Source organism: Neolamprologus brichardi, chromosome 7 (genome assembly GCF_056152115.1).
Source record: "Neolamprologus brichardi isolate AB-2024 chromosome 7, ASM5615211v1, whole genome shotgun sequence".
Lineage (NCBI taxonomy): Eukaryota > Metazoa > Chordata > Actinopteri > Cichliformes > Cichlidae > Neolamprologus > Neolamprologus brichardi.
Window position 1 is genome coordinate 44,235,514 of NC_142110.1, and position 24,713 is coordinate 44,260,226.

The following is a 24,713-nucleotide window of genomic DNA, read 5'->3' on the forward strand; positions in this document are numbered from 1 at the left end:
TTTCTGGATGTTGTTACAGGTGTGAGGACAAATGCAACATTTCAGCTGCATTGCATCTGAGTCACCTTCTTTTCCAAGTAATTAGCGAGGAAGGAGCAGGTATCAACATGCAGCTGCAAGCTGTGACCGGGATGGGCGTGGTGAAGGCGCACAGGCGAATCAGAAGGCATGTTGTGAATTCTAGTTCATCTCTACAAATGACTGCGTGGGTTGTCTGAGCTGGTGCCTCACTTATTTTCCTCTTTCAGCCTGGCAGCACAGGTGCAAGGGACGAAACGAGCATGAATCTGTACAAGAGCTTTGGAAACCTCATGGAGACTTGGGTAACTGATGACACAAGTCCCGACTCAGAGTGGTTTCAGCGCAATGCTAAAGACCCTCCAACGCCTTCCTCAGAGATGGAAACAAACGGGCGCTCAGAATCAGTGGACTCTGGAGTGGAGACGGCCAGCTGTGACACATGTTTTCGTGCTACATCGTCCTTTGCCTCAACAGAAATAGAAGGAGAAGATCTCACTCCAGCATTAACATCGCTGTCTCCTGTGTTCTCCTCTCCCAAGCCCACCAGCTGCCCTTCTTCATCCCCGCTTCTATGTTCCAGCAGCACTCAGAAAGACTCTACTACCTCACACCTTAAATTAGAGCAAGCGTTACAAAGGACTGATTCTATGTATTCAAAGGGCAACTCAAAGCCCCTGACACCAGAAGAAATGCTCAGTCGGCGACCTCAAACGTCTTTTCCGATCAAACGGCACACATCGGAGTTAGTAAGAGGTCAAAGATCAGACAAACTTGATGGAAGAAGGACAGTCAGTCCACCTGTTTCCATTCAGCCAATGTCAGAAATGTGCAGACGGACTCAGTCTATGATTAGTAACAGGCGGACATCAGAGGTGAGATGCTATTCTATCATGAACCAAGCTTTAAATCTCTTAAGATTTTGTGTTTTTTCCATAGTAATACTCTATCACTTTAATCTTGTTTTTGGTTTCTGTTTGTGCTTTTCTGGGGCCAGTTTCGGGATGACATAATTTAGTCATGGTTACATGTACCATCTTGCACGGCACAAGCCAGACATTAGAGGAACGGTTGATAGACTGTACAAGAGGTTTAACAGGCCCTCCACTTTTTCCTGGAGGGTTGCAACACAGAAAGCTGCTTTCATATTCAAAGTAAGGCTTGCATGTCATTAATCAGACGAGATCTCTTTCAACAAACACAAGACCGTCGTCTGCGCATGGGCTCATAAACCAGTCTGCCCAGTTAGCAGGCATGTGAAGAATGGATATAGGGCATGTGGGGAGAAGTCTGTGGGTCTTTTTTTTTTTTCAGAATGTGAGACATATTTCGTTAATCAGAGGGCAGAAAAATGTCTTTGTTTTGGAAAATTATTTTGGGTGTACGAGATTGAGATGAATGGATTCAATTCTCAAAAAATGTGAAAACCAGTTCACGCTGACAGTGCACAAAGGTGAAGAAACAACTGGATTACCTGACCCATTTGAATGCATTTAGTTCACAATGCTTTGTTTTTAGCCACTGGGTGTGTGTCATAAGTTTGTTCTTGTATTCGTTTAGCCAAGCTTAAATAGCTTTGGGTAATGCAATACAAGGAAGCTACTTAATGCCAAGTAGTCACATCTACATAACTATATACTTTTGTAATTACATGCAATCAGATGCGTATGAATGTGTCAGTCAGATGAATGTGGATATTCTAACTAAACAGGTTGTGATTTCCATTGTTAGGTTTTCATCTCAACTCATCTGAACTTAATAACTTGAAAAAGTAATATGATATATTGCTTCATTTAACATGCTAACACACTCAATAAGCTCCAAACACCACAGCCATGGTGAAATTAGGTCCCTAAGAAGGCGCTATGTAAAAACTTTGCAGAGAATCGCATACATTTTGCACAAAAAGTGGGATTTTCGTTAATCGGCAGAACTGCAGGCTAATCAGTTTAACTCTGACAGGAACTGTCAGAGCCAGTTCTGCTGGCAGTTAGCCACTCTGCCTCGTGGCCAAGAGGAAGCATTATAATGTAAAATGAAAAGGTTGATAGCATGACTGCCGCAGCTGTTTCATCTTTTGACACCTATTTTAATAAAAGGTACTGACTCAAACTTCTGGCATGTGCAAATGTTGGCTTCACAGCTTGTAATCAAGTTTGCAGGGGGTTGCGGGACAGAAAATCCAGTTGTTGTTGGGGTTTTTTTAAAATAAAGTGTTGAGATGTTTTAAACAGGTCTGTTTCATAGTGGTGCTAAATTTTAAAAAAGGGGAATCATGGAAGAGTTTCCCACTCCCAGAAGTAATATCTGCACAAAATTTCCTTGCATGTGTGAAGTGTATTTGTAACAAAACAGCAGGATTTTTATGTTAACATTTGATTTGCTCTTTGACATTTGCAGGGCTTTGGTTGCAATGAGATAAAAGAACTGAGTCCTGGGTTCATCTACCTGGAGCAGGTGTGTCAGAAGCTAGAAGATATTGCAAGACAGCAGATGGAAAACCGAGCGCTACAGATGGAGGCAGACGTCCTCGTGGAACACAAAGTCTTCAAAGTGAGCCAGGTAACGTCATTCATTTCTTAATGTATGAATTCAATTCAGTTCAGTCCAATTCAATTTTATGTATATAGCGCCAAATCACAACAACAGTCCCCTCAAGGCTCTATGATGTCTCACAGTTAAGAACTCGTAACAGTTTCAACAGGTAATAAAACTGACACAAGTTTGTCAGATTAGTGATGACAAATTATCCTGCAATCTGGAGACCTATATGATTTAAAAAGCTCACTTTTTTTTCTTTTAGACTCCTGACATCTGTCAGACTGACTCTGTAACTGCAGAGAAGGACTTAACCACTTGTCAAAGCCTTGAAGATACAGTAAACGCAGAGCATGTTAGCAGCGAACCCAAGCAGCGGAAATACGGACATTTTCGGCAGAGATCAGCTTCAGATACAACTCTTTCCATGATGCATTTAAGTGAGTTATCATCCTACTGTTGTTTTTAAAAAAGCCTGATTACTTCTTGTGGTTGTATTTCTGTCCATTTGTTGAATAGAATGTGTACTTTCTGTGATCATGAAACCTTATTTTTGTTCCTGCTGCAGAAAAAGTGAATGCAGGCTGGAGAGGGCAGCACATGAGTACACATGACCTGCTGGAGGAGCTTGAGGAAGACCAAGAAAATCAGGTAGAACATCAGAAATAAATAAGAAAAAATACATGTGTATATCATGAATTATAAGTGATAAGAAATATGTTATTTTATTAATGTACTCTTAATCTTCTTTTCCTCTTCAGGAATCCACAGAGGAGGAGACAAAAAAACCTATAATGAGCTGGAGGAAAAAACTCCTGTCCTTGAGAAGAGAGGGGTTTAATGCTTCATATAAAAGGAGGTGAGTTGTGTTATTTATACACTGATGCAGTGGTCCACAGGTCATGGATCATCGATAAGGAGGCTTTGGTGAGATTTTTGGTGTTGATTTTCAGATGATGCATCTGCTCCTCTTGAACATTTTGTTCGTTTTTTCATGAAACGCAACCTCCACTTTCTGACATTGACTCGTTTCATCTCTTTCTAATGAATTTTTTAAAGCCAACAGATGCAGCCATCTGAGAAAAACTCGACCCGTCGAAGGCTGAGCCAGCTGTTCAAGAGGAAAGACAAAACTGTATAAATGGACCAGAGTGTCTGGGTTGATGTTTCGATGTTAGAGATTCTGAGGAGAAAAGGCTTTTCTGCAAAACTACAAGCACTTTAACTGCTTTCAAAAACTACTTTTTACGCAGCACACTGGTGCATAAAGGGATGAATACCTTTATGCACCAGTGTGCTGCATAAAAAGTTTACTTGCTTTTTAAAAATTTATATTGACAAATAAAGGCAATTTCAATACTGTTTATTTGACTGGGAAGTAAATGGTTAAGTGGTTCTCTCATTATTTACAATTAGCACAACAAAAATGTCCTACGTTACTGTTTTTAACAATCAAAGCAGGCTATACTGCAAATGTCAAATAAAGGAATGATGAAAATACTTCACAGAAGTTCCAGAGTTTTGTCTTCTTGTAATTTGACAACACAAAGTTCATGTTGTTCATGTCTATAAGAAGAACCATGATTACATAACACAGAGTTTCTGCTTAATGTGAAAACCTACCTTAGACCGTGCAGTTTAAACAATGTTGCTTTTTTCCCTTCTTATTATTTAGAATTTTTAATCATCAGGAGTTCAAAGGTTACACTCAGTGACCACTTAGCTACACCTTTTCATAGACTCAACTTATTCATTTCTTATCAGTTAATCACATGGCAGCAACGGACTGCATTCAGGCACGTAAACATGGTCAAGACGACCTGCTGAAGCTCAAACCAAGCAGCAGAAGAATGGGGAAGAAAGGTGATTTAAGTGACTTACGTGCATGGTGTTGTTGTTAGTGCCAGATAGGCTGGTCTGAGTATTTCAGAAAGTGCTGATCTACTAGGATTTTTCAGCACAAACATCTCCAGAGTTTACAGAGAGTAAAGAGAAAATATCCAGTGGTCAGCAGTTCTCTGACCAAAGGATATGGCCTGTTGATTTTACAAGTCAAACAAGAATGGCCTCATAGGAAGACAAGATAAACAACAACATATTAATACCAAGGTGTGCCAAAGAGCATCTCTGAACATACAACATATGGAACCTTGAAGCAAATTTACTACAGACCACTGGAAAAATGTTTCCTGGTCTGATGACTCTGGATTTCTTCCACAACCCTCAGATGGTAGGGTCAGAATTTGGTATAATCAACATGAAAACATGGATCCATCTTCACTTGTATGACTGGTTCAGGCTTTTGGTGTCGGTGTAATAGTGTTTTTTCTGTATTGTTACAGAAATACAATACAACCCACCTGAGTATTATTGCTGTCCATCCCCTTATGACCACGGTGTACCTATCTTTTGATGGCTGCTTCCAGCCGGATAATGAGCCATGTCCCAAATCTCAGACCACCTCAAGGGATTGGCCTCCAGACTCCTGATCTCATTCCAGTAGAACACTTTTAGAGATAAAAAGCTCGTGGATGTGCAGCTGACAAATTTTTAGCAGCTATGTGATGGTATCATGTTAAATGGAACAAAATCTCAGAGAAAAGTTTACACCACTTTGTTGAATCTGTACCACAAAGAATAAAGGGTGGTCCAAACCAGTACTAACATGGTATACCTAATAAACCGTCCAGTAAGTTTTTATGAAACTCAGAACAGACTTGAACCAACTCATTACAGTATGTGGAAGATTTTAACGAACTGCCAAATGTATTGTTCATCAGTTGCTGTTGGACTGTTGAACTTAATGAATCAGCTATTTCAGATTTGAAGTAAATAGATTTTCACTACTTAGAAACTTTAACTATTCAATTTAAGGGTTTCATGGGCTAAAACTGCCTTTAAAATTTCCTTGCTTATCAAACATTTTACACTTTTTAATCCAATTTTGGGGTTTTCATCTGAATGCTGTAAGAAAATCGTTTAGCATTCTTTTTTTTTTTTACTTAAAAGTCAGTATTGTGAGTACCCTATGATTCCCACCCAACAAGTGCAGGCCACACAGAGGTACTTTTTCTCATTTAGATAATCTTTATTCACCTAGGTTGGGGGAGATGGACCTCCCCAGGCATTCCCATGTAAAGAGATGTCAACAAAGACAAACACGTCCAACCAAACGAGAGAGGGTGAACAGGATTCCAGTCCATACATAAAATACATTTATTTACTATTTATTGAACCACCGGCATCCATTAGTCCCACACAGCATCCATCTGTGCTATTAAATATATATAGATAACATCTATGGAGGGCTTTATTTACTGTATGTGTGAGTGAAGGGGGGAATTGGCAGAACAGGCAGAGCTTATAGACGAGGAGTGGTGGTGGTGGTGGCGGTGGTCAAGCAGCATCAAGTCATGCCTGCAGTGTCGTCCTTGTCTACATGATGCCACAGGAAGACAAGGGGTTGGCAATCTGGCAGGTGCAGGCTGACTGGCAGTACTGACGCACAGTCTGGTAGCAGCTGCGGTCGGCGTCCCCGCCCCACTGCACGGGCCCGTTGGGGTCAGAGGGCAAGCGGCTCAGGATGCTGGTGTTGATGGCCAGAGCAGCCAGGCCATAGTCAGTGAACAGCACTGTCTCGCGGCGACACGTGGGGCAGGAGATGAACTTGTACTTGGGACACGACTCGTAGAGGATCTGCAGGCATTCCTCGCACACCGAGTGCAGGCAGGAGAGGATGCGCGGCCGCTTCCCGGCGAAGTTGTATGTGTGGCCGCAGGTAGGGCAATCCAGGGGCTCGCAGGGCATTACGGGTCCCGAGGAGGAAGAGGAAGAAGAGGAGGAGGAGGTGGAGGAGGAACGTAGCACGTACTGGTTGACTATGACGTCGTCCATCTTGTAGTGGAACTGGTGGTAGCAGATTTCATTGGCACTGGTTTTTCGCTGCGCCAGGAAGCTCTGTTCCCTGCGCATCACAGGGGCCGGGGGGGACACCATCGGCCTGGGAGACCCTGCTATGTCCAGAGTTAGGTCGCTGCAGGCCTGGTTGACGATGATCTCGCCCTCACCTCCACCGTCCCACGCCACTCTGGGGGGCGGGGCATAGCGTGGCTGGGTGACGGGCACAGGACACTCTCTGGGAAACTTCTCAGACTGGATGATCTTGACGGTGTCCATCGGGATGGTCACGGGCTGACGCCTGAGGCAGGACATTCGCACGGTTTTGGAGGTGGGAAAGAGAGGAGCTATGGCTCTTATCAGCGCTAGACAACTCTGCCTGGTTCTGTGCGAGGGCAAAAAAGATTAGACTCCTTTTTTGAAGTCAGCCATTAGAGGGTACATGGGGACGGATGGTTCCCTCCATGTTTCCCTCAGAGATCCCCCACACCCTCCCCTTGGTGGGCACTGTTGTCAGCCTGAGTCTTTATGAGGTGGAGACAGATAGGAGAGCTTTGCCAGAGCACCACAATCTGTAGCTCTTATTCTGTCACAGCTAATATGTACAGATGACTTAACAGTCCAGCTTACAGTATCGGACCAGTGTTGACTACTTAAAGGTAGTTTTTTTTTTGTTGTTGCTGTTTTAACTCACTTATGCTGATGGTTCTGTGCTGTCTCTGATGGCTATTCACTCACAAGAACTGCTCAGCACAGAGATAAACACTGATAAATAATCTCATATGCACACAGATTCTCACATGTACACATACAGTACAGGTTTAGTGGAGGGTTGGATTACAGGCAGTTCAGAAAGGTCCACGAGGTATTGTCTGAAACGATATCCTGTGCCCTGCTAAGGCTTTAAATATGTTTCTTGCTCAGCCCCACTGCTTAGCTTCCTGTTTTTGGCTGCGGATGTGTTACACATCAACTTGAGTGTGTGAGAACGAAAGAATAAATTCTTGGTCCAGGTTGGTCAGCTGACCCTGTGTGACCCTTGCAGTAAGCGCCTTGAGGCAACTGTTGTTGTGATTTGGCGCTATATAAATAAAGTTGAATTGAACTGGCTCAGTGATAAGAAGTAGCGAGGAGGCCTTTTATTGGAAGGTGCCATAAAAAAAAGAAGAAAAAAAGCTGTTGCAATGACTCCTTAAATCTCCAAGGCTCCTGAATTCCTCAGAGGTGGGAGTGTAGGGTGGTTTATTTGGACTTTCAGATAGTCGTCCCAGCTAAGCAGAAAGAGTGGTAACAGTTTGGTGCCTCAGTCCAAGAACCAGATTCCTTTGGTCCATCCACCTGTGATCAGAAAGAAAAAGAAAAAGAAAATAGTTTTAGCATTGGTTGCTTTCTCTAAAATGGTGCCAAATATGTGCGTGTGAACGACCGGAATCTGATGACAGAGGATATCACAACAGTTCATTAAGGGGTAAAAAAATGGTCCTACTTCCTTCTGCATCTTGAAATTTGGCTCAGGTGAGTCGCTACAAAGACAGATAAATATCATGTTTCCAGACGCTCTGGGGCACAGCACAGGGAGCATGCCTTCCTGTGACTAAACACAATCAGCACGCTGCCAGGTCTGAAGATCGTGCTGATATCTAATGTGCAATGGCGAAAGAATCACAAACACAGGGCCTGGAATGAGCCTAACAAAGTTACCACTCAGTGTATGCCTTTCTTTATTCTTTTGAGCCTCTATCATTCAGTGTAGTAGACTGCACTAATGTTCTGGTATGTATCTGAAATGTTCTAACACTGCAGCAAGGACTGAAGAAGCACCGAGTCATGAAGTGCCTCAACATAGTGCTGATAATCTTGACCAGGGGGATTTCATCAAATGTATTTTTTATTTTTGCCTTCTTATTTTAGGCTTACATGACAAGTTTAAAGATAAACTGAACATTTGTGCCACCCCAAGCAAAGCAATCACCTCTAAAATCTTCTCGCAGCCTTCAAAAACACTAGCCGTGTACCTATATCTTCTACATAAAGTAAACGGTGCTGGGAACTGGGTGCAACCCCACCCCCAGTAAATGTAACTGACATGTATTTTAAGTCACAGCTTGCTACACCGTGTGGTTAGAGCAGGTGATTGTGCCACAAGTTTCAGGCCTACTCTTGTCACTCCTCCTGCTTCCTGTCAACACCCAGCCATCATCTGAGCTGCGTCAGTCCGACTCCAACACGCGTGGGAACAGGTTACAATCAAGCAATGGGGAGCTTGTGTCATACCGCGTGTGGGTTTTTTGCGAGAAAGAACAAATGCACCGATTTTTTTTTTAGCTTGACCAAAACAAAAGCTGTCGAAAAGCAGAAGAGGGAGGATGACACATCTTTCATTCTCCGCGTGGCTGTCAGCGGTGATGATTCATTAGAGAGAGAGGGAAAAAAATGAGCAGAGGAGGTGACCTACATGGCGAGGAGGAAAAAAAAGACAGAGAGAGAGAGCACAGTGCAGGTCCTGGTTTCTATTTCTGGGTTGTTTATCTATTCACTTCTCAGTGGTTTCCTGCCCCCAACCCCTGCTGCAGATTCACGCTGAATGAGGAAGATGTACGCAGATGGCGGAAGTCTTTAGCTCATTACTCTGCAGCAAGTCATTTTAGGCTTTGTTTCTCCCATTTACCTGCTCTCTATTAATCTCTTGTCATACTTGCACACAGGCATAGGTGTGGGCAAACATCATTCACAATTACACCATCATCCAACACTGCAATGCCACAACACTCCTCCCAAAAACAGCCTTTCTCATCCTCTTGCGCACACAATCGACATTAATAAAATTTGTACATTTCACATGGCTCGGTGGTGTTGGCAATTAAGACAAAGTGCCATCTCATTTTCATTTAAAATCCTTGATTCTTTCAAAAAATAGTTACGTGGGATATCTCAAAGAGATAAACAACAAGAATGTATATGATATAGTTTACAGACTTTTATTTGCGCCTACTTTTAGACGATGTTAATGCTGTGGGACACGTTTAACCGATTTCACAATTCGTTTAATAATTGGCATAAAACCTTTGTTAAAGAGAAAATATTTGTACAATTTTTCTACTAGATATCAAACTAGATATCAAACTTATTTCATGGATTCAGTATATTTAAGGTCAGGTACAAAGACCAAGTTTTTTGCTTTCTATACTTTATTCTTCGATCATGTCTCTGATGCTTTGCTAATTTCCAGCTTCATGTTTTAATGTTTGGATGTTGTGACAGTAGCTTTACATGATTCAAAGTTTAAAATAATCCTTCTTTATTATTATTCTTTATTATTCACTGATCCTCTGTCTCTCTCTGTGCTCTTACCCACCCACCCCAGTTAAAGCAGATGTACCTCCATGAGCTAGCTTCTATCAGATATCATTCCTCCCTACTGTCACCAAGTTAGTGGGACTCTTTCTCTAATACTGCAGCGTCTTCGTCTTATAATACAAAGCACCTTGGAATGAGTGTTGTTGTGCGGAGGCATTATATACATATATTTATCAAAAGAAAGCAAAAAAGAAGGTGCCGAAATGAACCATCTGGGCTTCACTTTAATGCCGCTGTCACTTTAGGCCCTTCTTTTGACTGGTGGCCCCTCTGCCCCTCTCCAGCAGCAGGTGGGTGGAGCTGATTTGCTAGCAGTGAAAGCAGTGTGCTTAACATGACCATATTTAGAATGTGCCCTTTCTTTGACATTATACAGAGCCACTAACAGAAAAACAACCTGAAACAAAAGTTCACAGCAGCCTGAGCCCTGAGCTCATCATTCACAGGGATCATTTGTACTTATTATTTAAAACTTCAGCTATGTTTGACATGAATAGACACTAATGTAGCATATATACTGTATGAGCAAAAGTAAATAATTTAATAGGTCTACTTTAAATCTCGTTTTGTCCATTTTAGACTGCATTTTACTTAGACAAGTTTTTTTTTCTCTAATCTTATAGTCTTATCTACGTTTTCACCAAATGTAGCTTAAAACACAAAATCTGTAGTAGAGCCTTAAAAAGTTGAAAACAACAACAACAACTACTACTATGCACCACAGCAGCACAAATAATATCATTATCTAAAAGTCTGAAATTTCTATTTGGATCAAATGATTATTAATCAAAAAAGATCTTTCATGTCTAGACAGAGCTTGTAAAAATAACTCTGTCTGACAATGGCAAGGGTCAATTTGATAAAGTATCTAGACTGCATAAGAATCCTTTGAGCCTGAGGGAGTAGAAGAAGCTAAAATTACCCTCTAATTTGGTGACAGTGTTACGAAAAGGGCTGATAACGGATGCAGATTGCTTGCTGATGGGCCAGCCTTGGCGCAGCCTCCTCCTAACCAACGGAGCTCTCTGCGGTTATGTAAGGAGCTCATCTTCTACCAAGACACCATATTAACAGTGCAAACTGCCCTACACAGCTTTGACACTGTTTGTGTGTGTTTGTGTGTGTACATAGCTGGATCTTCCTGCACAGGAATTATTACACTAATGAAATCATGGCAGGCATTTGGCCTCATCATCACAAGCACGAGGAGGAAAAGGAGAGCTGACCACAGAGATGTTAGAGGAGGCTGCCTCAGCTGCACATTCCTCATACCATTAGAAGACACACAGAGCTGCATTCACATTTCTGACACACACACACACACACACACACACACACATACGTGTTTTCGTGATATATCAGCACGTATGACAAAAATGTGACAAATGGGAACGTGCCTTTCCGAAGGTCCTAGAGGCATGGGAATCACAAAAGGTTTGACCCATGCTTCCAGGAACACGCCCATCTGTTGAGATTTTGGCTAGGGCTAAATTTTGGTCAAACCTGAATTTACTGCTACTTGTGAGGACACTGTCAGGTTTATGTGACTTATGAGTACCATAAGGTCACACACTGATATTTCATGTTTAGGTGAATTGTGAAGCCCATGGAAACACATAATTTTCAAGTATACATGACTTATAAGGACCAGGTAAGGGTAGGTTCTGTATTTTTAGCTTGGCTCCTTTTGAGATTACAATATAATAGGCATGGATGCACAATAGTAATGCTCACCAGTCGGGTAACTTCTGACAGAAATATCAGACATTTATGTGTTAATAAAACAGTAAATCTGAGCTGTGTAGAGACTTAAAAAAAGACATAGGTCAAATGTGGTCAGTCTACTTTTTAAGTCTTAATATTGTAATGCATTAATTCATTTTGTAGTGAATGTTCATGTGAATAAAAACGTGGAACATTATCTGCCTTTCTTATCATTTAATTGCAAAAAGCACCCAGCATAAAACACAGATTTATGAGTAAGAACAATGCAATACAGAAAACTGCAATACTGACATAACTGTGGAAGTAACAAAGTATCTCTCTTGCTTGTTTCTTTTTTTCTTGCATCTTTCTTTTAATGCTATGATCCTGTTGTGGATGTAGTACCTTATGAGAACCCAGTCTCTGCCTTTCAGAGCTGCCGGCTCTGCTTGGAGGCAGCAGTCACATTCCTTTTTACCTGGTACTTTGCAGCTTGTTATGAAGTGAAACGTGCCGCTCAGCAACCTTCACTTCATCATTTGTCCACTTGATTCTCACCTTCCCAGCTGTCATAAATGGAAACAAAAGAAAATATCTTAATGTGAATGCAAAATGTTCTTAAACCTTACTTTCTACTGGAGCACTTTAAAGGAGCAATAAGCACAATTCATCATACTTAGGTTGAAGGAATTAAAAATGGCTATGTGAAGAACTAGAGGAGTAATTACATCTGGAGTACAGCATGAAGTCATAATCCCTCTCTCTGTGTTGATCTCCAGCCATAGACTTTGGTTTGGTTTACAGGCAGTGCACAACAGCACACCTAGCAGTGAAAAGATATTGCTTATTGCTCCTTTAAGGATGCTTGGAATGAACCATTTGAAGTGCTGTGTTCTGCTGGGAATCAAATGAGATGAAAGGATTTATGATAAAAGCTCTCAATAGTGTCATGTCTGAAAACAATAAACTTGTCCTTTGATCACAAGTATATTCAGCTAAAACATTTTGTATTTGGGTGCGTTTACCCCTTCTTGGTGAAGTGTTGCTAATGTTTTTGTTGTCCAGGGTGATTGAGGCAGAGGTGCCCTTCATGTTGTCCAGGGCAGCTGAGTAAAGCGTGTGGCTTGGAACCCCAGAATACTTGGTCCTTGAGCCTTTGAAAAGTAACAGTGAAATATGAGAATCAATGCATGCAATAGGTCTGTTTGCTTTTTTCTCTGCATTGTAGGAAAAGTCAGCGTTGGGCAGTGTGTAATTCTAAAATTAAGGGGCTAAGGGGCTCAAGAGTTGTAATCGGAAGATTGCCGGTTCGAGCCCCGGCTCCGACAGTCTTGGTCATTGTGTCCTTGGGCAAGACACTTCACCCGTTGCCTACTGGTGGTGGTCAGAGGGCCCATGTCCTCATGTCCTTCACAGCTTAAAACAATATGAGGACAATGTAACACACACACTACAATCACTGGTCCTACCATATGAGGACTTCTACTTAAACACACTCGTGTCCTTCACAGCTTAAAACAATATGAGGACATGACGACTGAACACATGTAGAGTTCATGTTCCTGACTTCTTACTTCTCCTGCTGTTGTCAATAAAAGCTCTAAACCCAACACTGATGTAAAGCCATCTATTTCCCCAGAAATTAAATCATGTAAACTGATCAGTGGGAGGTTAAATGGACAAAAACATGTGTAAAAGGACAAAAATATCAAATGTAGTCAGAATAAAGATCAAGCTGATGCTTTAAGGGAAAGTTTGGACTAACAAATGGTATAGACAATTACTTTCTCCTAATGCTAATGTTGATTTTGGTTAACTTTGACTCAAACTGATTGTTTTAATACAATCAAAGTGCATTTCATTTATGCACTAGGCCCAACTGACACATATACTTGATACCAAATACAAAAATATAATGTGTAACCTGTTGGAAGAATGAAGTGGGTATGTCACTCACCAATTGGTCTGTACAAAGTTGAGACAGGACCTCAGCACTTGGTGTCTGCAACAAAAGACAACAATATAATGTCAGAAACATTCAGTTCTGCTACCCGACTAGATAATTAACTACAGATCATATTTGTATGAGTGAACATTATTACAGAAGGATCTGACTTCCTTATACCAGATTCTATAGAAACTTAACACTGTACAGTTCTGCTACCCAACAATATGAGGACAGTGTAACACACACACTACAATCACTGGTCCTACCATATGAGGACTTCTACTTAAACACACTCATGTCCTTCACAGCTTAAAACAATATGAGGACAATGTAACACACATTACAATCACTGGTCCCACCACATGAGGAAGGCAACTGAAACACACTCATGTCCTTCACAGCTTAAAACAATATGAGGACATGACGACTGAACACATGTAGAGTTCATGTTCCTGACTTCTTACTTCTCCTGCTGTTGTCAATAAAAGCTCTAAACCCAACACTGATGTAAAGCCATCTATTTCCCCAGAAATTAAATCATGTAAACTGATCAGCGGGAGGTTAAATGGACAAAAACATGTGTAAAAGGACAAAAATATCAAATGTAGTCAGAATAAAGATCAAGCTGATGCTTTAAGGGAAAGTTTGGACTAACAAATGGTATAGACAATTACTTTCTCCTAATACTAATGTTGATTTTGGTTAACTTTGACTCAAACTGATTGTTTTAATACAATCAAAGTGCATTTCATTTATGCACTAGGCCCAACTGACACATATACTTGATACCAAATACAAAAAAATAATGTGTAACCTGTTGGAAGAATGAAGTGGGTATGTCACTCACCAATTGGTCTGTACAAAGTTGAGACAGGACCTCAGCACTTGGTGTCTGCAACAAAAGACAACAATATAATGTCAGAAACATTCAGTTCTGCTACCCGACTAGATAATTAACTACAGATCATATTTGTATGAGTGAACATTATTACAGAAGGATCTGACTTCCTTATACCAGATTATATAGAAACTTAACACTGTACAGTTCTGCTACCCAACAATATGAGGACAGTGTAACACACACACTACAATCACTGGTCCTACCATATGAGGACTTCTACTTAAACACACTCATGTCCTTCACAGCTTAAAACAATATGAGGACAATGTAACACACATTACAATCACTGGTCCCACCACATGAGGAAGGCAACTGAAACACACTCATGTCCTTCACAGCTTAAAACAATATGAGGACATGACGACTGAACACATGTAGAGTTCATGTTCCTGACTTCTTACTTCTCCTGCTGTTGTCAATAAAAGCTCTAAACCCAACACTGATGTAAAGCCATCTATTTCCCCAGAAATTAAATCATGTAAACTGATCAGTGGGAGGTTAAATGGACAAAAACATGTGTAAAAGGACAAAAATATCAAATGTAGTCAGAATAAAGATCAAGCTGATGCTTTAAGGGAAAGTTTGGACTAACAAATGGTATAGACAATTACTTTCTCCTAATGCTAATGTTGATTTTGGTTAACTTTGACTCAAACTGATTGTTTTAATACAATCAAAGTGCATTTCATTTATGCACTAGGCCCAACTGACACATATACTTGATACCAAATACAAAAAAATAATGTGTAACCTGTTGGAAGAATGAAGTGGGTATGTCACTCACCAATTGGTCTGTACAAAGTTGAGACAGGACCTCAGCACTTGGTGTCTGCAACAAAAGACAACAATATAATGTCAGAAACATTCAGTTCTGCTACCCGACTAGATAATTAACTACAGATCATATTTGTATGAGTGAACATTATTACAGAAGGATCTGACTTCCTTATACCAGATTCTATAGAAACTTAACACTGTACAGTTCTGCTACCCAACAATATGAGGACAGTGTAACACACACACTACAATCACTGGTCCTACCATATGAGGACTTCTACTTAAACACACTCATGTCCTTCACAGCTTAAAACAATATGAGGACAATGTAACACACATTACAATCACTGGTCCCACCACATGAGGAAGGCAACTGAAACACACTCATGTCCTTCACAGCTTAAAACAATATGAGGACATGACGACTGAACACATGTAGAGTTCATGTTCCTGACTTCTTACTTCTCCTGCTGTTGTCAATAAAAGCTCTAAACCCAACACTGATGTAAAGCCATCTATTTCCCCAGAAATTAAATCATGTAAACTGATCAGTGGGAGGTTAAATGGACAAAAACATGTGTAAAAGGACAAAAATATCAAATGTAGTCAGAATAAAGATCAAGCTGATGCTTTAAGGGAAAGTTTGGACTAACAAATGGTATAGACAATTACTTTCTCCTAATGCTAATGTTGATTTTGGTTAACTTTGACTCAAACTGATTGTTTTAATACAATCAAAGTGCATTTCATTTATGCACTAGGCCCAACTGACACATATACTTGATACCAAATACAAAAAAATAATGTGTAACCTGTTGGAAGAATGAAGTGGGTATGTCACTCACCAATTGGTCTGTACAAAGTTGAGACAGGACCTCAGCACTTGGTGTCTGCAACAAAAGACAACAATATAATGTCAGAAACATTCAGTTCTGCTACCCGACTAGATAATTAACTACAGATCATATTTGTATGAGTGAACATTATTACAGAAGGATCTGACTTCCTTATACCAGATTCTATAGAAACTTAACACTGTACAGTTCTGCTACCCAACAATATGAGGACAGTGTAACACACACACTACAATCACTGGTCCTACCATATGAGGACTTCTACTTAAACACACTCATGTCCTTCACAGCTTAAAACAATATGAGGACAATGTAACACACATTACAATCACTGGTCCCACCACATGAGGAAGGCAACTGAAACACACTCATGTCCTTCACAGCTTAAAACAATATGAGGACATGACGACTGAACACATGTAGAGTTCATGTTCCTGACTTCTTACTTCTCCTGCTGTTGTCAATAAAAGCTCTAAACCCAACACTGATGTAAAGCCATCTATTTCCCCAGAAATTAAATCATGTAAACTGATCAGTGGGAGGTTAAATGGACAAAAACATGTGTAAAAGGACAAAAATATCAAATGTAGTCAGAATAAAGATCAAGCTGATGCTTTAAGGGAAAGTTTGGACTAACAAATGGTATAGACAATTACTTTCTCCTAATGCTAATGTTGATTTTGGTTAACTTTGACTCAAACTGATTGTTTTAATACAATCAAAGTGCATTTCATTTATGCACTAGGCCCAACTGACACATATACTTGATACCAAATACAAAAAAATAATGTGTAACCTGTTGGAAGAATGAAGTGGGTATGTCACTCACCAATTGGTCTGAAGGAGGTTGAGACAGGACCTCAGCACTTGGTGTCTGCAACAAAAGACAACAATATAACGTCAGAAACATTCTGTACTGTAAATCCCGACTAGATAATTAACTACAGATCATATTTGTATCAGTGAATATTATTACAGAAGGATCTGACTTCCTTATACCAGATTCTATAGAAACTTAACACCGTACAGTTCTGCTACCCAACAATATGAGGACAGTGTAACACACACACTACAATCACTGGTCCTACCATATGAGGACTTCTACTTAAACACACTCATGTCCTTCACAGCTTAAAACAATATGAGGACAATGTAACACACACTACAATCACTGGTCCTACCATATGAGGACTTCTATTTTCCTGTTGGAGGTTGAGACAGGATGGAGGGACAGCAGGGTAGTAGCTCGCACAAATGATTCTATTGACACAACAGGGAAGTGAGATTAATGAACTGAACACAACAGACTCTTTCAAAATAAAACAGGAAACATGGCATGAAAATACAAACGTGGTAATATACAGCCCTAACATAAATTCCTTAAAACGATGTTAATAACGTTATGCCAAAGTCAGCTAACCCACCACCAAACATAAGAAACTCAAAAACTTTAGAATTAAAGTCAGAAACGCTGGGCCAGAAACCCAGACCGTGAGCGAATAACTATAATACTATTGATTTGTGCTAAATACGAAAACATTAATATTATCATTTAAATCCCCCCAAACATATCTTGTGTTGAAAAAAATGTGTGTTGCAGTTAGCTACACTTAAAAAGAGCTTAGGCTGACTGTTTCTGCAGTTGAAGATGCAGAGCACATGCTAGGCCGCAGGTCCCTTTAACTCCAGTGGGAATTTAAGAACAGTTAAATTTAACTTCTAATATCTATTGTTGAAGATAAATCTTAAGTAATTTTTTAACATTTATCATCATTCACCACTTTCAGTTTGTTCAAATCGATTGTGCATTGTTTTAATTCCGTTTAACTAACGTTAATTAGCTTGTTAAACATACAACTTTACCTTGCGAAGTGTGCGTCGAATCATGGATATCAAAGGTAAATACATACGTCAAGATAAATCTCTCCTGAGTGCTGAAGGTCCCGGATGTGCCGTTCACGCAGAGCTCAAGCGAGTTGGTATCTTGCCGTGACCAGCAGCTCTTTGGTTGAGGCTTTCGAACAATCAGATGCAGCTTTACTCACTTGTTGACCAATCACAGACGTCGTTCTATGCTCCACTGACAAAATGCTGCATCCTCTCACCAGCCACGGACTCTCCTCGTCCATTTAACATCAAAAACACAGCAACACGTGCTGTATTTGAGGTAGGAACACTTGAGAACTGTCACAATGTTTTGCAAACTGCTGTTACAGTTAATTTCGTTCCGTTAATTTGTTTGGTACCTATTGTTAAGTAACACTTGGTACACATGTGGTTAGCTTGCTGGTCTAGTTTAAGTTAGCATGGGCATGCTGTTCACTGATGGAGTAAGGCCAAATTTGTCTTGATATTGTCAGTGTGTTATCATAAACATGTCCTAATTTGTTATGAAAAGAAGAGCAGCACCCCTAGACCCCCAGGTGAAAATACAGATAATAGATAAGCAATTTAAGAAAATAAGTATAATGTGTATAATAAATGATTTTACTGTCACTTTCCTGGGTCTGTTGACCCAGCGTTTTAAGTTTTAGTTTGTTTGGATGTCGATGTTTATTTATAAGTTCTTTAGGTTAGCTAAGTTCATTTGTTTATTAGATTACCCTTGTTATGTCTGTTTTATTGTGAAAGTCCTTTTCCTATATCCAGTGTGTCTAGTTTTGTTTCCCCTTGTCTTGTTAGGTCTGATTTGTCCCAGCTGTTCCTCATCCCCTCATTATCTCTCTGTGTACTTACAGTGGCTTGCAAATGTATTCGTCCCCCTTTTCCACATTTTGTCACATTACTGCCACAAACATGAATCAATTTTAATGGAATCCAATTGCAGCAAAAGGTGGTTCTACAAAGTATTGACTCGGGGGGCTGAATAATTACGCACACCCCAGTTTTCAGTTATTTATTTGTAAAAAATGTTTGGAATCATGTATGATTTTCGTTCCACTTCTCACGTGTACACCACTTTGTATTGGTCTTTCACGTGGAATTCCAATAAAATTGATTCATGTTTGTGGCTGTAATGTGACAAAATGTGGGAAAGTTCAAGGGGGCCGAATACTTTTGTAAGCCATGCTGTGGATTAATAAGACATGCTGTGGATTAATAACTAATAAGTATGATTCAGTGCAGAGAGGTCTATTAACACATAGTGAGTGAGAAAGGTGACTGGAAAGGAAAAAACTCAGTGCATCATGGGAATCCCCCGGCAGCCTGGATTCAGGAGACAGACACTATCTCTACTTTCAAGATTAGGCTTAAAACTTTCCTTTTTGCTAAAGCATATAGTTAGGGCTGGACCAGGTGACCCTGAATCCTCCCTTAGTTATGCTGCAATAGACGTAGGCTGCTGGGAATTCCCATGATGCATTGAGTTTTTCCTTTCCAGTCACCTTTATAACTCAGTATGTGTTAATAGACCTCTCTGCATTGAATCATATCTGTTATTAACCTCTGTCTCTCTTCCACAGCATGTCTTTCATCCTGTTTTCCTTCTCTCACCCCAACTGGTTGCAACAGATGGCCGCCCCTCCCTGAGCCTGGTTCTGCCAGAGGTTTCTTCCTGTTAAAAGGGAGTTTTTCCTTCCCACTGTTGCCAAAGTGCTTGCTCATAGGTGGTCATATGATTGTTGGGTTTTTCTCTGTACCTATGAAGGGCCTTGAGGCGACTTTTTTTTTGTGATTTGGCGCTATATAAATAAAATTGAATTGAAATTGAATTGTACTGCTGCATACTGTGACATTTACAGTTGCTTAGTTAATTAAGTGACTTAATTACTCACTTTTATTTACTAATTTAATTACTAAATGAAGCTGGAATTGTGCATTCTGCAGTTTTTAATAGTGTGTTATTAGTTTTTAAAGAAGCAATATGCATTTTATACTATATTGTAAAAAGTATAAGGTAAGTTGAATTTAAAATATAATGAAGTGTTGACTTTTTTCATCAATTCTTGTAGATACACAGAGTCGAGACTGAGCCTGATGATCATACTGAATCAGATGACAGCGGCAGGAATCTCCAAGTTCAACTGCAGATTGCAGATGCAATTATATTAATGCAGATTAATATAAACTCTTCAAGGGTCAAAATCTGCACACACATCATTCTGCATAGTGAAGGTCAGAAAATTTGTGCATTGATCTTGAGAAGTAAGACTCATTAATTAATAGTAATATAATTAGACAAATGTTGAAACTTTATATTTCGAGACATTTTGTCAACAACAAAAAAAACCAAGATGTGCAGGCACTGATAACTGAATCTAAAAACCTTCATTTTTGTCAAGATTTGCCTGATTTAACTGTTGTTACCCTTGCTTATAGCTCACCCTAAAATGTATAAAAATGGGAAAAGTTTTTGATATGTGTTAGAATGATTGTTTAATTGGCAAGGTTTGAACGAACAATTTTTAGAAGCCTCAAATCTTATCTGTTATTATTCCACGAATGATTCAAATAAAGTTCACCTCCATTTCAACATTGAATACGACTGTGGACATAAGAGCTAAAAGGTGCTGTCCACGCATGTGTCCGCTAAGCCCCAGAAGGGTATAACCTGGGTCAAATGTGTTATTGTGTCTGACACACCTACAATATGAGGACTCGCAGAGTGACGTCACTGAAAGTGTGTTTAAAGTGTGTTAAGTTCCAAAACTGGCCAGTAGGTGCGAAAACTGAAAATGAGGAAAAACGCTAAACACACTTAAACACACTTTTTCATAAAATTGTGATGTTTCAGGACTTTCGAGATTTTTGGTTTGGGAGCATGTTGGGAGCCTCTAGAACACTTTAGAAGGCTCAGAAAAATGAGGACCTCAAAAATGTCCTCATTTTTCTGAGCGTCCTCATTTTGTGAGTGTGTTATCATAAAATTGTCCTAAGATGTCATGAAAACAAGTACACACACACACACACACACACACACACACACACACACACACACACACACACACACACACACACACACACACACACACACACACACAGCACATTCTCACCAGCATACTCCCCATCACGTACAGGGCACCACCCTTTACATTCCTGGACACACAAACAAACCAGATAACTGGCTGATAACTGCCGCTAAAATTAGGATTTTTAAACGTCTCGTATACTTAGTGGTGGATTTATTAACACACATTTACGTAGCGCTCTGCTCTGGTCCTCCTGATCACAGTGGATAGATTCCACCTGTGCACATCGGAGTGCAGGAGAAGGGCACCATGTTCTGAATGAGTCATAGAGACGATGCGCGAGTCTCCATGTCTGTCTGTCTCATTTTCTCAGTGAAAATCTGTCCGTCACCGTTTCTGTCTCCCATATATCTGTCCGGATGGAGAGAGCAGAGGATTGGGTCATTGTGCCCCGACACCTCATACCAGTAGTATGTCAAGTATGCCAGCTATGTTGAAATTTGCATCCACATTCGTACCCCGGCTGGTAAAAAAAAGCCAAACAAACAAACTTTCCAGTCGGACCCGTGTGAAATATTGTGCTCTATTTTGATTGCATAACGTGTGGTGACCTTAGCGGGCACTGAGGGCAAATCCCCAGATTTACTGTATGTTTGCTGGCTGCAGCTTTTCTCTGCAAATCATGGAGTTGCTGATTCGAAAGGATGAGTTACTCCTGTGGTTTATTTTACAATTGGAATCAAATTGTGGTTGCTAATTTATAAAGACAACTGAGCTTTTCTCCTGTTTACATTTCTGTTTTTCTTATTATTTCAACCCCATTATATGCGACATATAGATGTCTAATTTCCTGGCTTTGGACACTCATTCATTGATAATCCAATAAAGTGCTGTCAAGCTAATAAAATTTAAATGACAGCATTTAAATACATCTTTCTGTTATTTGCTGGATTTTTAGGCACATGTTTGTAACCATCCATCTGTCATGTTTACAGTCAGCTGACTGACTGGCTGAATGCAGTCTGATGTTTGTGTTTTTAGATGGGCACAGAGTGCTCAGTGCATGAGCGGCGAGGTGTTGTTTTTAATAATTAAGCACGCTGCCATTCATGGCAGACATCGGCCATTTTCCCTCACAATTTATTACAGCCAAGTGCTCTTTGTTCTCATCTGTGTAGCTCCCACAGCAACATGGCAGAGCCGCACACAGGCAGCAAAATAAAAGCAACAACCTGAATGTCTCATGCCTCACACAGACCTTATACAAGAATTATTAGGGGGGGGGTGTAAGCTCTTCAACAACAGTGGCTCGATTGACTGAGGCAATTGATTTTTTTTTCTCTTTAAAGAGGCTGTCTCGGCACATGTTTAAGGCTGATGGCACTGATGATGCTCCGGAGGGACTAATGTGCGTTGGCCAAAATGTTCGGACTGTGTGAGATGGGCTCGCTTCAGTGTGCTGGTTGCATGTGGGAGGGGTGCGTTCGGGAGCAGCAGTTATGCAATCACAGCATGGTGGTGTACCGCTTTCTCACTGCGGCGCCAATGTATGGCCAATACGGAGATGCTGACAGCTACAGAACAGTGCGTTCCTGCCCCATCCCTGCTACCACTACCCTCCCTCCTCCTGTCCTGCCCCCGTTGTCCATCCACGCAGAGGTCTGTCAAATGTCAAAACCAGAGACAGGAAAACCTGAATATACTGTTAACACGCAAACTCACACATGCTCAGGCTCTGTTCACAGTTTCCAGACAATGTTTGTTTGTGCTCCGTGCAGATAAATACGCAGGCAGGTGCAGGTCCCATTCTGCAGACACACACGTGTGTCTCCATTCATACATCCAGGTGGGTGTGTGTGTCTGCAGAACGGATGGCCATGATGCAACACTCACACAAATCCCAGCTTAATGTAACAAAGCAAAAAAATAAATAAAAAAAATAAAACAAAGCCTGTCTATTTCATTCAAGCACAAAGACAAAAAACAAAAAGTGTGTATGTTGCTATGAACGCAACATACACGAGCCACACCTCTCAGAGCCTAAATGTACAGGTCACACAGATAATCCGAGGAGCAACACAGAGCAAAAACCTGAGCGTCTTCACCATGAAGCATACACCGAGCCTCACCTACCTGTCTACGCAGTTGTCTTGTTTCAGTCCTGTCTCGCCACCACGTTCCTGTCTTTCTGTTTTTGCTGTGATATCTTTCGTTCCGTGAAGGTAAAACCAAACCGTGTGGTCTCTTTGTTCGAGGGAGGACGCTCTCTCTCCTCTCAGTCTTCTTCTAGAAGCATCAGCGACTAGCAGCAGCGAAGGGAGGCATCAACGGGGAAGTAAGATGGAGGAAGCTGCTGCTAGGTGGATACATCACGTCTCTGGGCTGCTTTCATCGACCTCCACATCCCTTGTTTCGTTTCTCTGGAACCTTTCGTCCTTCACTCCACTAACCCTGTTTCTTCTCCTATGAGCTGTGGCCGAACGTCTCCCTCCGGTATCCTTTTCTCCATCCCTTTTTTCCTCTTCCTCCTTCAGATGATACAGCTCATTCTGTGCACTGATATAAGCTTCTGTGCTGTGACTCTCATATGTCTCCTTCCCTTTCTTTCTTCCTTCCTTTCTTCTGATTTTCAGGTAAACCTCACTTCTCCTCCCTTCCGTCTCCCCTGCTGTTCTCTCTCCTCTTGGCTCCACTGCCGTTCATCGCTGCTCTTTCTCCTCCTCCGTCTGCTCCCGTCAGTGCACCTCACAGTCACACATGCGCAGTGTTTTCACACATATACACTCTCTCTCTGTGCTTCTGGCTCCCTCCTTATGCATGTGGCTTATTTTGCCTGCCTACCCCCTTTTCTCTCTCTCTCTCTTTCAGACACACACACACACACACACACACACACACACACACACACACACACACAGGCCTCTCTTTTCCTCTTGTTCACTCTCTCGCTGCAGCACACACTGCAGTGCCTCTGCAGCCAGCATCACGTTTTCTGGTTGTCAGAGAGAAAAAAAATCAGCCAATGAGGAGCAGAACCACACTCCCACCCCCACTCTCATACCCCCATCTAAGCACACAAACGCATATTTACACACAGGCGCACACGCGGCCTTTTCAGATATGAAAGCACCAGAAGCTATGAATCATACTTTACATGCACAGACTCAAATGAATGGTTCAGTGCACCAGCTGGGCACAGGAAGCTGGTATAAACTGATCTGTAATCTACAGAGTACAGCTGATACACGAGATGAGAAAACAAAAGACAACCTGACCCACTGATTTACTGCGTACCTGACTGGAAACTCTGGAAAAACAAATCAGTCACTGCACGTCAGTTTACAGGCTCTATAAACACAAACTGGAGCAGGGAGATGTTATTTGTATTAATTCTTCTTTAAGACTTTTAATTTGATTTTTTCAAAGCTAAATCTGAGACTGCGGATTTTTCTGTAAATTCACTCAAAAACTTAAATGCACTATCCTAAGCCCTGGACCCACATAAGCAGGGATGTTGCATAATAAGTTTCTATCTGCTCAAGCTTTCATGCTGACCAATAGATAATCCTCAGATCAAAGTAGGAAAAGACAGCATGTGAATTTTCTATTAAAGCAATAGGGGTTTGCTTACATAATGTGGGAATCAAATGCATAATATATTTGACGTACAATGACAACTCTGCATACCAATTAGCTCCCTCTTAGCATATTTTGTAGCATTTGCCTCAGGTAACGATTCATGTTTCAAATCATGCAGAATTTCCAACATTCATGGCGCCTGCTACAGGACTACACCATTCACAAAGACA

General features: G+C 40.9%; 2 protein-coding genes across 3 annotated transcripts; one reads left to right on the forward strand and one right to left on the reverse strand.

Annotated features, from left to right (window-relative positions):
• Window positions 1-220: 220 nt before the first annotated feature.
• LOC118454060 (uncharacterized) lies at window positions 221-3,767 on the forward strand. Its single transcript, XM_035907031.2, has 6 exons — window positions 221-893; window positions 2,419-2,580; window positions 2,822-2,996; window positions 3,125-3,207; window positions 3,318-3,415; window positions 3,616-3,767. Exons 1-6 carry the CDS (start codon window positions 282-284, stop codon window positions 3,695-3,697), a joined length of 1,212 nt encoding a protein of 403 aa, XP_035762924.2. The 5' UTR covers window positions 221-281; the 3' UTR covers window positions 3,698-3,767.
• A 1,855-nt stretch (window positions 3,768-5,622) lies between these two features.
• rnf208 (ring finger protein 208) lies at window positions 5,623-23,853 on the reverse strand. Of its 2 annotated transcripts, none has more exons than XM_087843645.1 (2): window positions 23,038-23,853; window positions 5,623-7,791 (listed from the first exon to the last, which is right to left on the reverse strand). In XM_087843645.1, the coding sequence occupies exon 2, from the start codon at window positions 6,766-6,768 to the stop codon at window positions 5,992-5,994; it is 777 nt and encodes a 258-aa protein (XP_087699771.1). In that variant the 5' UTR covers window positions 6,769-7,791; window positions 23,038-23,853; the 3' UTR covers window positions 5,623-5,991. The 2 variants fall into 2 exon arrangements, with proteins under 2 accessions (XP_087699771.1, XP_006788854.1); XM_006788791.3 differs by having other exon boundaries at window positions 23,034-23,853.
• Window positions 23,854-24,713: the final 860 nt, after the last annotated feature.

Excerpts from the sequence above, each read along its gene's own strand:
- rnf208 (XM_087843645.1), bottom strand. The coding sequence starts at position 6,768 with ATGTCCTGCCTCAGGCGTCAGCCCGTGACCATCCCGATGGACACCGTC.
- LOC118454060 (XM_035907031.2), top strand. The coding sequence starts at position 282 with ATGAATCTGTACAAGAGCTTTGGAAACCTCATGGAGACTTGGGTAACT. Across the intron at positions 894-2,418 it reads GTAACAGGCGGACATCAGAG|GGCTTTGGTTGCAATGAGAT; the intron begins GTGAGATGCTAT and ends TGACATTTGCAG. Across the intron at positions 2,997-3,124 it reads TCTTTCCATGATGCATTTAA|AAAAAGTGAATGCAGGCTGG; the intron begins GTGAGTTATCAT and ends TTCCTGCTGCAG.